We start from the raw sequence: 12203 nt of genomic DNA on the forward strand, positions 1-12203 counted from the left end.
GTGTGTGTGTGTGTGTGTGTGTGCGTGTGTGCGTGTGTGCGTGTGTGTGTGTGTGTGTGTGTGTGTGTGTGTGTGTGTGTGTGTGTGTGTGTGTGTGCGTGCGCGTGCGTGCGTGCGCACGCGCGCACACACTAAAATATTTAGGGGAATTGATAGGCTAGACAAAGACAAGCTGTTTGAGAGGCACGAAACGAACTTTGGCACACGGCTGGAAGTTAGACTTTGGAGTCTGTAATATTTCTTTAGTCGGAAGGCGGTATGAACTTGGAAAAGGTGGAGGTAGATTGCGTACATAACATTAAGAGCAAGTATGATAGGGTTCACGAGGCAGAGTGAGTCTGGCAAGTGACAAGTTGAGAGGCGGGGCCAAGAGCTAAGACTCATCCATTATATCCACACAAAGGTGAGTACAAGCACACGCAGTGTGCACTGTGGTGAAACTGACACAGCGTGAACAGTAATAAAGTTAAAAACGGAGGCAATGTATGTAGGTTGTAAGAGCAAGGAACACCAAGATGCGGAAGGTAAAATGTTGTTGAGAAAGAACAGGAAAGAGAAGTCGACCATTGAAAAGATAAAGATGAACTGGTAAGCCAGCGGAGGCCTCGGTTGACTCAAAGCTCCAGAGGAGAGTCGTCACATCATCTATATAGGTTCACTGGCAGTTTTTAGAACATAACCATATTTCAGTTGGGTCAGTTAAGTTGGTTTAGTTGAACATCTTTATTATGCACCCCATACCCATCCTGTGGGCGATAGTCAGAGGATTACAGAGGTACATAATGGGTCCAAACACTGGACCGCAAAGTACTGATAGCTGAACAAGTCATTTAAGTCTGACCACAGTTATGGAGTTTCCCCCCGTTAAAAAGATCATATATATATATATATATATATATATATATATATATATATATATATATATATATATATATATATATATTGGGGGTTGAAGAGGGTTGGATGAGTTTTAAAAATGCAGTATTAGAATGTGGGGCAGAAGTTTGTGGTTATAGGAGGGTGGGGGCAGGAGGAAAGAGGAGTGATTGGTGGAATGATGAAGTAAAGGGTGTGATAAAAGAGAAAAAGTTAGCTTATGAGAGGTTTGTACAAAGAAGTGTTATAAGAACAGCAGAGTATATGGAGAGTAAAAGAAAGGTGAAGAGAGTGATGAGAGTGCAAAAGGAGAGCAGATGATAGAGTGGGAGAGGCACTGTCAAGAAATTTTAATGAAAATAAGAAAAAATTTTGGAGTGAGTTAAACAAGTTAAGAAAGCCTAGGGAACGTATGGATTTGTCAGTTAAAAACAGAGTAGGGGAGTTAGTAGATTGGGAGAGGGAGGTATTAGGTAGATGGCGAGAATATTTTGAGGAGCTTTTAAATGTTGAGGAAGAAAGGGAGGCGGTAATTTCATGCACTGGCCAGGGAGGTATACCATCTTTTAGGAGTGAAGAAGAGCAGAATGTAAGTGGGGGAGGTACGTGAGGCATTACGTAGAATGAAAGGGGGTAAAGCAGCTGGAACTGATGGGATCATGACAGAAATGTTAAAAGCAGGGGGGATATAGTGTTGGAGTGGTTGGTACTTTTGTTTAATAAATGTATGAAAGAGGGGAAGGTACCTAGGGATTGGCAGAGAGCATGTATAGTCCCTTTATATAAAGGGAAGGGGGACAAAAGAGATTGTAAAAATTATAGAGGAATAAGTTTATTGAGTATACCAGGAAAAGCGTACGGTAGGGTTATTATTGAAAGAATTAGAGGTAAGACAGAATGTAGGATTGCGGATGAGCAAGGAGGTTTCAGAGTGGGTAGGGGATGTGTAGATCAAGTGTTTATATTGAAGCATATATGTGAACAGTATTTAGATAAAGGTAGGGAAGTTTTTATTGCATTTATGGATTTAGAAAAGGCATATGATAGAGTGGATAGGGGAGCAATGTGGCAGATGTTGCAAGTATATGGAATAGGTGGTAAGTTACTAAATACTGTAAAGAGTTTTTATGAGGATAGTGAGGCTCAGGTTAGAGTGTGTAGAAGAGAGGAAGGCTACTTCCCGGTAAAAGTAGGTCTTAGACAGGGATGTGTAATGTCACCATGGTTGTTTAATATATTTATAGATGGAGTTGTAAAAGAAGTAAATGCTAGGGTGTTCGGGAGAAGGGTGGGATTAAATTATGGGGAATCAAATACAAAATGGGAATTGACAGTTACTTTTTGCTGATGATACTGTGCTTATGGGAGATTCTAAAGAAAAATTGCAAAGGTTAGTGGATGAGTTTGGGAGTGTGTGTAAAGGTAGAAAGTTGAAAGTGAACATAGAAAAGAGTAAGGTGATGAGGGTATCAAATGATTTAGATAAAGAAAAATTGGATATCAAATTGGGGAGGAGGAGAATGGAAGAAGTGAATGTTTTCAGATACTTGGGAGTTGACGTGTCGGCGGATGGATTTATGAAGGATAAGGTTAATCATAGAATTGATGAAGGAAAAAAAGGTGAGTGGTGCATTGAGGTATATGTGGAGTCAAAAAACGTTATCTATGGAGGCAAAGAAGGGAATGTATGAAAGTATAGTAGTACCAACACTCTCATATGGGTGTGAAGCTTGGGTTGTGAATGCAGCAGCGAGGAGACGGTTGGAGGCAGTGGAGATGTCCTGTCTAAGGGCGATGTGTGGTGCAAATATTATGCAGAAAATTCGGAGTGTGGAAATTAGGAGAAGGTGTGGAGTTATTAAAAGTATTAGTCAGAGGGCTGAAGAGGGGTTGTTGAGGTGGTTTGGTCATTTAGAGAGAATGGATCAAAGTAGAATGACATGGAGAGCATTTAAATCTGTAGGAGAAGGAAGGCGGGGTAGGGGTCGTCCTCGAAAAGGTTGGAAGGAAGGGGTAAGGGAGGTTTTGTGGGCGAGGGGCTTGGACTTCCAGCAAGCGTGCATGAGCGTGTTCGATAGGAGTGAATGGAGACGAATGGTATTTGGGACCTGATGAGCTGTTGGAGTGTGAGCAGGGTAATATTTAGTGAAGGGATTCCGGGAAGCCGGTTATATTTATATAGCCGGACTTGAGTCCTGGAAATGGGAAGTACAATGCCTGCACTCTAAAGGAGGGGTTCGGGATATTAGCAGTTTGGAGGGATATGTTGTGTATCTTTATACGTATATGCTTCTAAACTTGTGTTCTGAGCACCTCTGCAAAAACAGTGATTATGTGTGAGTGAGGTGAAAGTGTTAAATGATAATGAAAGTATTTTCTTTTTGGGGATTTTCTTTTTGGGTCGCCCTGCCTCGGTGGGAGACGGCCGACTTGTTGAAAAAAAAAAACATTTGTCGCCTATTGCAGTTTCTTTACCTTCATTATTTACCTGGTATAACTTGTCATTCTAAGTAAACACCGGCCGTAAAGTTTGCTGCAGTAATTTATCAGGTGTAGCTTCGTAAGTGTGCCAAAACATATATTTCTTGTGATTTATTGTCGTGGAGTTCAAGCTCCTGGGAAAATGTGGTAGTCAGTAAATAAACTTTTTTTCAGTCCACGTAGGATTGTCTTTCAGGAGGAGCCACATGTCTACGGCACATCCAGCTAAATCAGCTCTTGACTGCCAGGTTCTGGCTAGGCTGCGATCATCTCTTGGGAGGTTGCATCATCAGTTGATATTACACAGACTTTATTACAAAGACTAGTGTCACACCCTGTTTCATTATATACTGAAGTACGATCTAATTAATTAATTCAGAAACTACTCGCTCAAATGTTTAAGAAAAGTCGAAGTATTTTATCCACTGGCACATTACCAGCCATTCTGGAAAAAATACCTTGACTTTGCCTATTGTAAATAACTCGTAATGCCTTAAGAATTTCCATAACGCTATCTCCATACTTTCCTGAGGGAGACGGAGAAGAGAGGAATCTTCAAACCTTTCCTTTGTCTATATGAGTTCCATTTGTCAATTTTCCAATCGAGAAGCTTATTTACACATACTATTGATAATTCAAGAGCATTAAGGTGAATAATAATGGTTTATTTTTTCCAGCATTAGCATGAAGTGAATATGAGTATTGGAGGACAATAACAAGCAGTGTGCAGTCAGCACCCCCTGGCCTCTTGCAACAGGTGTCCGAGACCAGGACCCGCGCTATCATCTACCTCACGGAGATGACCATCATGAGGGAAGAGGACCTCGAAATCGCCATTAAGGTAAGATAAAAGAAAACTAGTTTGCTTAGAGGTAATTGTGGGTTTAACGCGGTACATCCTGTTTAGTGAATTTTTTTTTTTTACTATATCCATTCAGTTTTTTCCGTGGTTCTTCATTTTCTGGACACGTAACCCAGGATAACCCAAGAACGCCAAGCAGTGTGACTTACTTCCATTGGGGTCCTATTTTTAGCTATTCCCCCAGGATGCTACCCACAGGTATCCTGCTCATTTCCCTAGATATCTGCTGTCTGCTAGGTAACAAGGTCAAAAAGTATTAGAACTCGTACGTATCGTCCCGCCCAGGATTCGACCAGGGTCCTTAAAGTTAAGTCATTCATTTGAGATAAGTCATGGCATGCTTTTCGGTAAGTCATCCTTACATATGCTGTAATTGATTAATTTTTTTAAAGTTAACCTAAAATAGCGTTTGTAGAAGAATCTGTTGAAATCAATAGTGGAAAAACACGGTTCTGTCTCAGGATTCGTTTAATAGCTTTTAAAATACTTTAGTTTTTGTATGAGCCTTAAGAGAGGTTCTTTGATACCTGTGAGGAACTGTTGATAAAAGGTGTTGAACTTGTCTTCCTTCATTGGATTGAGTCTTATTGCCTCTCATTCCCTCGGGCGCAATATGACTCCTACTGATTTAGCGCTTTCTCCCTCCCCCTTGAATGTAATAATATTCACTGCATGATTTTATTGAAGTTGTAATTATTTTAGTAATAAGTTTTTATTTCATTGCATTTTGATCATGCAAGGAAAGTGCTGGTCATTACCAACTAGAGCTGAGTGTACGTTCGTATTAGCATACAAAGATGGAGTCTCAAGCCTCGACTGTGGAATGTTCCCGGGAGGTAGACAAACCGCAATAGACATCACAAACCGGTAGCTGCTGCACCAGCTGTCTAGCACTCCTATCGCTTATACCACCTGGGCGCTCCTTGTGTGTCGAGTCCCTCCCAGTATGTCCTTACTAGAAATTAGCAATAACGTCACAAGGAGTGTCAACAGTCTTCAGGAGTGAAGGGAGGCCATCTTAAGAACTTTATCATGTTGATTCATTAATTATGTTAAATTATTAGATAGTTTAGATAGTCACTCCAAACTGCCAATATCCCAAACCCCTCCTTTAAAGTGCAGGCATTGTACTTCCCATTTCCAGGACTCAAGTCCGGCTAACCGGTTTCCCTGAATCTCTTCACAAAATATTACCCTGCTCACACTCCACCTTTTTTCCTTCAACAATTCTATGGTTAACCTCATCCTTCATAAACCCATCCGCTGACAAGTCAACTCCCAAATATCTGAAAACGTTCACTTCTTCCATACCACCTCTCTCCAATGATATATATATATATATATATATATATATATATATATATATATATATATATATATATATATATATATATATATAATCTCGTTAAATTAATAGAATCTTAAGTTCATAGAGGAGAGGTTATAATGTATGGAAGTGTATTGCAGAAACTGCGCTGCCTTGAAACTGGTACCTGCTTAAGGAAAGTGGAATGAAACTAGGTGAAAGTAAGGTCGGCGCCTGCCATGAGTGGTACCTGCTAAGTAACAAACTAAGTGAAAGTAAGGTGTTCGAGGCAAGGGTAAATAATTGAGCCTCCATCACCCATCAAGTTGCAGTGTTCACTATAGTCCCTGAAGATTGTCATTCAAGGGGGGGGACCATGATTCTGAAGCGCTCTTCATCCAAGGAATTGGGTTTTCCTTCTCCTTAAAATGGTAGATTACCTCCCATTTCCCAGGATCTGTAGGACCTTTACGGGCTTGAAGCTTCCCAATGAATATACGAATACATTTGTTCGGATTTTTAATCCGAAGGGTTAGCCACCCAGGATATCCCATGAAAGTCAGTGGAGGGAATTTAAGCTTTGAGGCACAAACTCCATAGCCTGTTGACCAATCTTCCTTTTGTTTTTCAAATTATATTTTGTGTGCAAGGATATCGCAAAACGAGCGATTATATATGTAAGTAAACCACGGAAGAGAAGGGGTTTAATAGGGACATACATATATAGCTGTTATTAACTAACACTGGCGGCCTAGCTGTTACTAACCCTGGCGGCCTAGCCGGGCTGCTAGGTCGTGACACAGCACCCTGAGTACCTGATTAAGGATAATTCGAGCAATAGGGCCAGAATCGCTAAAGCTCAGCAAGAGGATCAACTTTTACTATTTTCGTAAGATCAGCGAAGCCTCCAAGGGGCCACTGAAAGGGATCATCTTGCGAATAATCCTCGTGTTGGGGCACTTTTTTGCTGACGAAGAAAAGAGAGTTAAATCTAAAGTTTAGATGCAGTAGGAAAGTAGATCCACCAGGAGCAAAATGTATTCAGTAACTGGTAGAACGAGTATAGATTGGAGGCCATTAGCACCAGAATATTTTGTGGATTCGAGAAAGCAAAGACTTGCAAGCGGTAATCAAGGAAGCTTGTTCTTGGGCAAGGCTGGCAAAGTAGAAAAACTCGCGAAGCCGGTCGCAGGTGAAACCATCTCTAAGTACAGGGAACAAATTGAGGTAGGAAATTGTAAAAACGTTTATAGTTGGTTAATTGATATATAGCAAAAATATCCAGTCTTTCCCGTGAATTTCTCTCTCTCTCTCTCTCTCTCTCTCTCTCTCTCTCTCTCTCTCTCTCTCTCTCTCTCTCTCTCTCTCTCTCTCTCTCTCTCTCTCTCTCTCGCTCTCTCATTTTCCTCCCCGTCCCCTTCAACACTTGCCCAAAGCAAAATGAACCGTGAATAATGTGGACAGAGCCAAGGTGTGGGCAGGAAGTACTCGAGGGTCAAAAAAAAAAAAAGAATAAACTGCTAGGTATAATTGACCTTATGATCGTTATTAACCTGGCGGGTTAGTAGCCCAGAATAACTCAAACTCCAAGTAATGTGGCTTATTTCCATTGGAATCCTTTCATTCCTTTCCCCAGTATGCGACCCACAGTTTAATGACGCTTAGGTACCTCTTTGCTGTTTTCTCAAAGTTCTTCGTAAATAATAATGCCACCACCACCACCTAGTTACTGTTAGGCAAACAGGTACAATAGCTGTAAGGTAACATGCTCAACGTCTCCACCCACTCCAGGATCGAGTCCGGTTCTTTGGCTTTGAGCTGAAGACTCGCAAGTATTATAGCCTGTACAATGATAGACATTGTGTTCATATTAATGGTCATAATAATGAAGTAGATATGTAATACCAGCAGACATTAAGGTGATCCCCATGGTCAACAGTAAACCGGTAGACATTAGGTGATCCCCCATGGTTAACAGTAAACCGGTAGACATTAAGGTGACTCCATGGTCAGCAGCAAACCAGTAACCATTTGGATTAACGTGGAGAACAAACTGGCAACGATAAAATGATGTTGCTTGCAAAATAAGGGAAACTACACTCCCCGCTTCCCCCTCTTCTCTGTCCACTCACCCCTTAATTATCTCTTTTTCCCCGTCCCCTCTTTTTTCTTCCCGACTTTCTCCCCGTTCAAACACCCTCTCCTCCCTCCCCCTCTCCTTAACCCTATTCCCATCCCTTCGCTTCCCGTTCATCTGACTATACAATTTCTAGTTGAGGCCGGGAACAGTTATGGGGTTGTGGCCAAGGACGGAGGGAGCAAACGGGCATTGACCTTACACTAGCGTGCGGCACCGCTGCCGCTAAAACAATCTACTTGGACCATCAGGGTACGCAGATAAATCACAGGAGGTAGATTTTTTATAATCATGGGGAAGCGCTAAACCCGTAGGATTATACAGCGCATGGGGGGGGGGAAGGTATTCAGGCTCATTTCAGGGAACCGGAGCACAGATCCTTTGCCCTAAATCAAGAACCCCTCACCAGCGTCAAGGAACCTCCCTTGAGGGGGAGCACAGGAGGTAGATAAAGAGCTTAAGGGCTTTTGGGTCTGGAACGAAGTCTTTGTCAGGATCTAAGAGGTTAATTGATTTGAAATTAACAAAACCTGAATTTTTCCAAGCAATGAGGTCTGCGGACCAGGGCCGGGATAGAAGAGTAAGGGACACAGGGCCGGGATAGAAGAGTAAGGGACCCAGGGCCGGGATAGAAGAGTAAGGGACCCAGGGCCGGGATAGAGGAGTAAGGGACTCAGGGCCGGGATAGAAGAGTAAGGGACCCAGGGCCGGGATAGAAGAGTAAGGGACCCAGGGCCGGGATAGAAGAGTAAGGGACCCAGGGCCGGGATAGAAGAGTAAGGGACCCAGGGCCGGGATAGAAGAGTAAGGGACCCAGGGCCGGGATAGAAGAGTAAGGGACCCAGGGCCGGGATAGAAGAAGAAGAGTAAGGGACACGGCCGGGATAGAAGAGTAAGGGACCCAGGGCCGGGATAGAAGAGTAAGGGACCCAGGGCCGGGATAGAAGAGTAAGGGACCCAGGGCCAGGATAGAAGAGTAAGGGACCCAGGGCCGGGATAGAAGAGTAAGGGACCCAGGGCCTGGATAGAAGAGTAAGGGACCCAGGGCCGGGATAGAAGAGTAAGGGACCCAGGGCCGGGATAGAAGAGTAAGGGACCCAGGGCCGGGATAGAAGAGTAAGGGACCCAGGGCCGGGATAGAAGAGTAAGGGACCCAGGGCCGGGATAGAAGAGTAAGGGACCCAGGGCCGGGATAGAAGAGTAAGGGACCCAGGGCCGGGATAGAAGAGTAAGGGACCCAGGGCCGGGATAGAAGAGTAAGGGACCCAGGGCCGGGATAGAAGAGTAAGGGACCCAGGGCCGGGATAGAAGAGTAAGGGACCCAGGGCTGAGATAGAAGGGTAAGGGACCCAGGGCCGGGATAGAAGAGTAAGGGACCCAGGGCCAGGATAGAAGAGTAAGGGACCCAGGGCCGGGATAGAAGAGTAAGGGACCCAGGGCCGGGATAGAAGAGTAAGGGACCCAGGGCCGGGATAGAAGAGTAAGGGACCCAGGGCCGGGATAGAAGAGTAAGGGACCCAGGGCCGGGATAGAAGAGTAAGGGACCCAGGGCCGGGATAGAAGAGTAAGGGACCCAGGGCCGGGATAGAAGAGTAAGGGACCCAGGGCCGGGATAGAAGAGTAAGGGACCCAGGGCCGGGATAGAAGAGTAAGGGACCCAGGGCTGAGACAGAAGGGTAAGGGACCCAGGGCCGGGATAGAAGAGTAAGGGACCCAGGGCCGGGATAGAAGAGCAAGGGACCCAGGGCCGGGATAGAAGAGTAAGGGACCCAGGGCTGAGACAGAAGGGTAAGGGACCCAGGGCCGGGATAGAAGAGTAAGGGACCCAGGGCCGGGATAGAAGAGTAAGGGACCCAGGGCTGAGATAGAAGGGTAAGGAACCCAGGACCGGGATAGAAGAGTAAGGGACCCAGGGCCAGGATAGAAAAGTAAGAGACCCAGGGCCGGGATAGAAGAGTAAGGGGCCCAGGGCCGGGATAGAAGAGTAAGGGACCCAGGGCCGGGATAGAAGAGTAAGGGACCCAATGCCGGGGTAGAAGAGTAAGGGACCCAGGGCCGGGATAGAAGAGTAAGGGACCCAGGGCCGCGATGGAAGAGTAAGGGACCCAGGGCCGGGATAGAAGAGTAAGGGACCCAGGGCCGGGATAGAAGAGTAAGGGACCCAGGGCCGGGATAGAAGAGTAAGGGACCCAGGGCCGGGATAGAAGAGTAAGGGACCCAGGGCCGGGATAGAAGAGTAAGGGACCCAGGGCCGGGATAGAAGAGTAAGGGACCCAGGGCCGGGGTAGAAGAGTAAGGGACCCAGGGCCGGGATAGAAGAGTAAGGGACCCAGGGCCGGGGTAGAAGAGTAAGGGACCCAGGGCCGGGATAGAAGAGTAAGGGACCCAGGGCCGGGATAGAAGAGTAAGGGACCCAGGGCCGGGATGGAAGAGTAAGGGACCCAGGGCCGGGATAGAAGAGTAAGGGACCCAGGGCCGGGATAGAAGAGTAAGGGACCCAGGGCCGGGATAGAAGAGTAAGGGACCCAGGGCCGGGATAGAAGAGTAAGGGACCCAGGGCCGGGATAGAAGAGTAAGGGACCCAGGGCCAAGGTAGAAGAGTAAGGAACCCGGGCCCGAGGTAGAAGAGTAAGGAACCCGGGTCTGGGTAGAAGAGTAAGGGACCCAGGGCCGGGGTAGAAGGGGAAGGGACCCGGGGCCGGGGTAGAAGGGGAAGGGACCCGGGGCCGGGGTAGAAGAGTAAAGAACCCAGGGCCGGGGTAGAAGAGTAAGGGACCCAGGGCCGAGGTAGAAGAGTAAGGAACCCGGGGCCGGGGTAGAAGAGTAAGGGACCCAGGGCCGGGGTAGAAGAGTAAGGGACCCGGGGCCGGGGTAGAAGAGTAAGGGACCCGGGGCCGGGGTAGAAGAGTAAGGGACCCAGGGCCGGGGTAGAAGAGTAAGGGACCCAGGGCCGGGATAGTAGAGTAAGGGACCCAGGGCCGGGGTAGAAGAGTAAAGAACCCAGGGCCGGGGTAGAAGAGTAAGGGACCCAGGGCCGAGGTAGAAGAGTAAAGAACCCAGGGCCGGGGTAGAAGAGTAAGGGACCCAGGGCCGAGGTAGAAGAGTAAGGAACCCGGGGCCGGGGTAGAAGAATAAAGAACCCAGGGCCGGGGTAGAAGAGTAAGGGACCCAGGGCCGGGGTAGAAGAGTAAGGGACCCAGGGCCGGGGTAGAAGAGTAAGGGACCCAGGGCCGGGGTAGAAGAGTAAGGAACCCAGGACCGGGGTAGAAGAGTAAGGGACCCAGGGCCGGGGTAGAAGAGTAAGGAACCCAGGACCGGGGTAGAAGAGTAAGGGACCCATGGCTGGGGTAGAAGAGTAAAGAGCCCAGGGCTGGGATAGAAGAGTAAGGGACCCAGGGCCGGGGTAGAAGAGTAAAGAGCCCAGGGCCGGGATAGAAGAGTAAGGGACCCAGGGCCGGGGTAGAAGAGTAAGGGACCCATGGCCGGGGTAGAAGAGTAAGGGACCCAGGGCCGGGGTAGAAGAGTGAGGGACCCAGGGCCGGGATAGAAGAGTAAGGGACCCAGGGCCGGGGTAGAAGAGTAAAGGACTCAGGGCCGGGGTAGAAGAGTAAGGGACCCAGGACCGGGATAGAAGAGTAAGGGACCCATGGCCGGGGTAGAAGAGTAAGGTACCCAGGGCTGGGGTAGAAGACCAAGGGATCCATGACCGGGGTAGAAGAGTAAGGTACCCAGGGCTGGGGTAGAAGACCAAGGGATCCATGACCGGGGTAGAAGAGTAAGGTACCCAGGGCTGGGGTAGAAGACCAAGGGATCCATGACCGGGGTAGAAGAGTAAGGTACCCAGGGCTGGGGTAGAAGACCAAGGGATCCATGACCGGGATAGAAGAGTAAGGAACCCGGGGCCGGGGTAGAAGAGTAAGGGACCCAGGGCCGGGATAGAAGAGTAAGGAACCCGGGGCCGGGGTAGAAGAGTAAGGGACCCAGGGCCAGGGTAGAAGAGTAAGGGACCCAGGGCCGGGGTAGAAGAGTAAGGGACCCGGGGCCGGGGTAGAAGAGTAAGGAACCCGGGGCCGGGGTAGAAGAGTAAGGAACCCGGGGCCGAGGTAGAAGAGTAAGGAACCCGGGGCCGGGGTAGAAGAGTAAGGGACCCAGGGCCGAGGGAGAATAGTAAAGATCCCAGGGCCGGGGTAGAAGAGTAAGGGACCCAGGGCCGAGGTAGAAGAGTAAGGAACCCGGGGCCGGGGTAGAAGAGTAAGGAACCCGGGGCCGGGGTAGAAGAGTAAGGAACCCGGGGCCGGGGTAGAAGAGTAAGGGACCCAGGGCCGGGGTAGAAGAGTAAGGGACCCAGGGCCAGGGTAGAAGAGTAAGGGACCCAGGGTTGAGATAGAAGAGTAAGGGACCCAGGGCCGGGGTAGAAGAGTAAGGGACCCGGGGCCGGGGTAGAAGAGTAAGTTACCCAGGGCCGGGGTAGAAGAGTAAGGGACCCCGGGCCGGGATAGAAGAGTAAGGGACCCAGGGCCGGGATAGAAGAGTAAGGGACC

General features: G+C 47.9%; 1 protein-coding gene across 2 annotated transcripts in view; it reads left to right on the plus strand.

The window, feature by feature from the left end:
• The window catches only part of LOC128685817 (ras-related protein Rab-23-like), a 90582-nt gene that overhangs the window by 32685 nt on the left and 45694 nt on the right, over positions 1-12203 (plus strand). For both annotated transcript variants that reach the window (XM_053772495.2, XM_053772496.2), the window contains exon 2: positions 4035-4198. In XM_053772495.2, the coding sequence (XP_053628470.1) occupies positions 4157-4198 (42 nt within the window). In that variant the 5' untranslated portion in view covers positions 4035-4156. The remainder of the gene's footprint in view (positions 1-4034; positions 4199-12203) is intronic.

This window comes from Cherax quadricarinatus, chromosome 23, assembly GCF_038502225.1.
Source record: "Cherax quadricarinatus isolate ZL_2023a chromosome 23, ASM3850222v1, whole genome shotgun sequence".
Taxonomy (NCBI): domain Eukaryota; kingdom Metazoa; phylum Arthropoda; class Malacostraca; order Decapoda; family Parastacidae; genus Cherax; species Cherax quadricarinatus.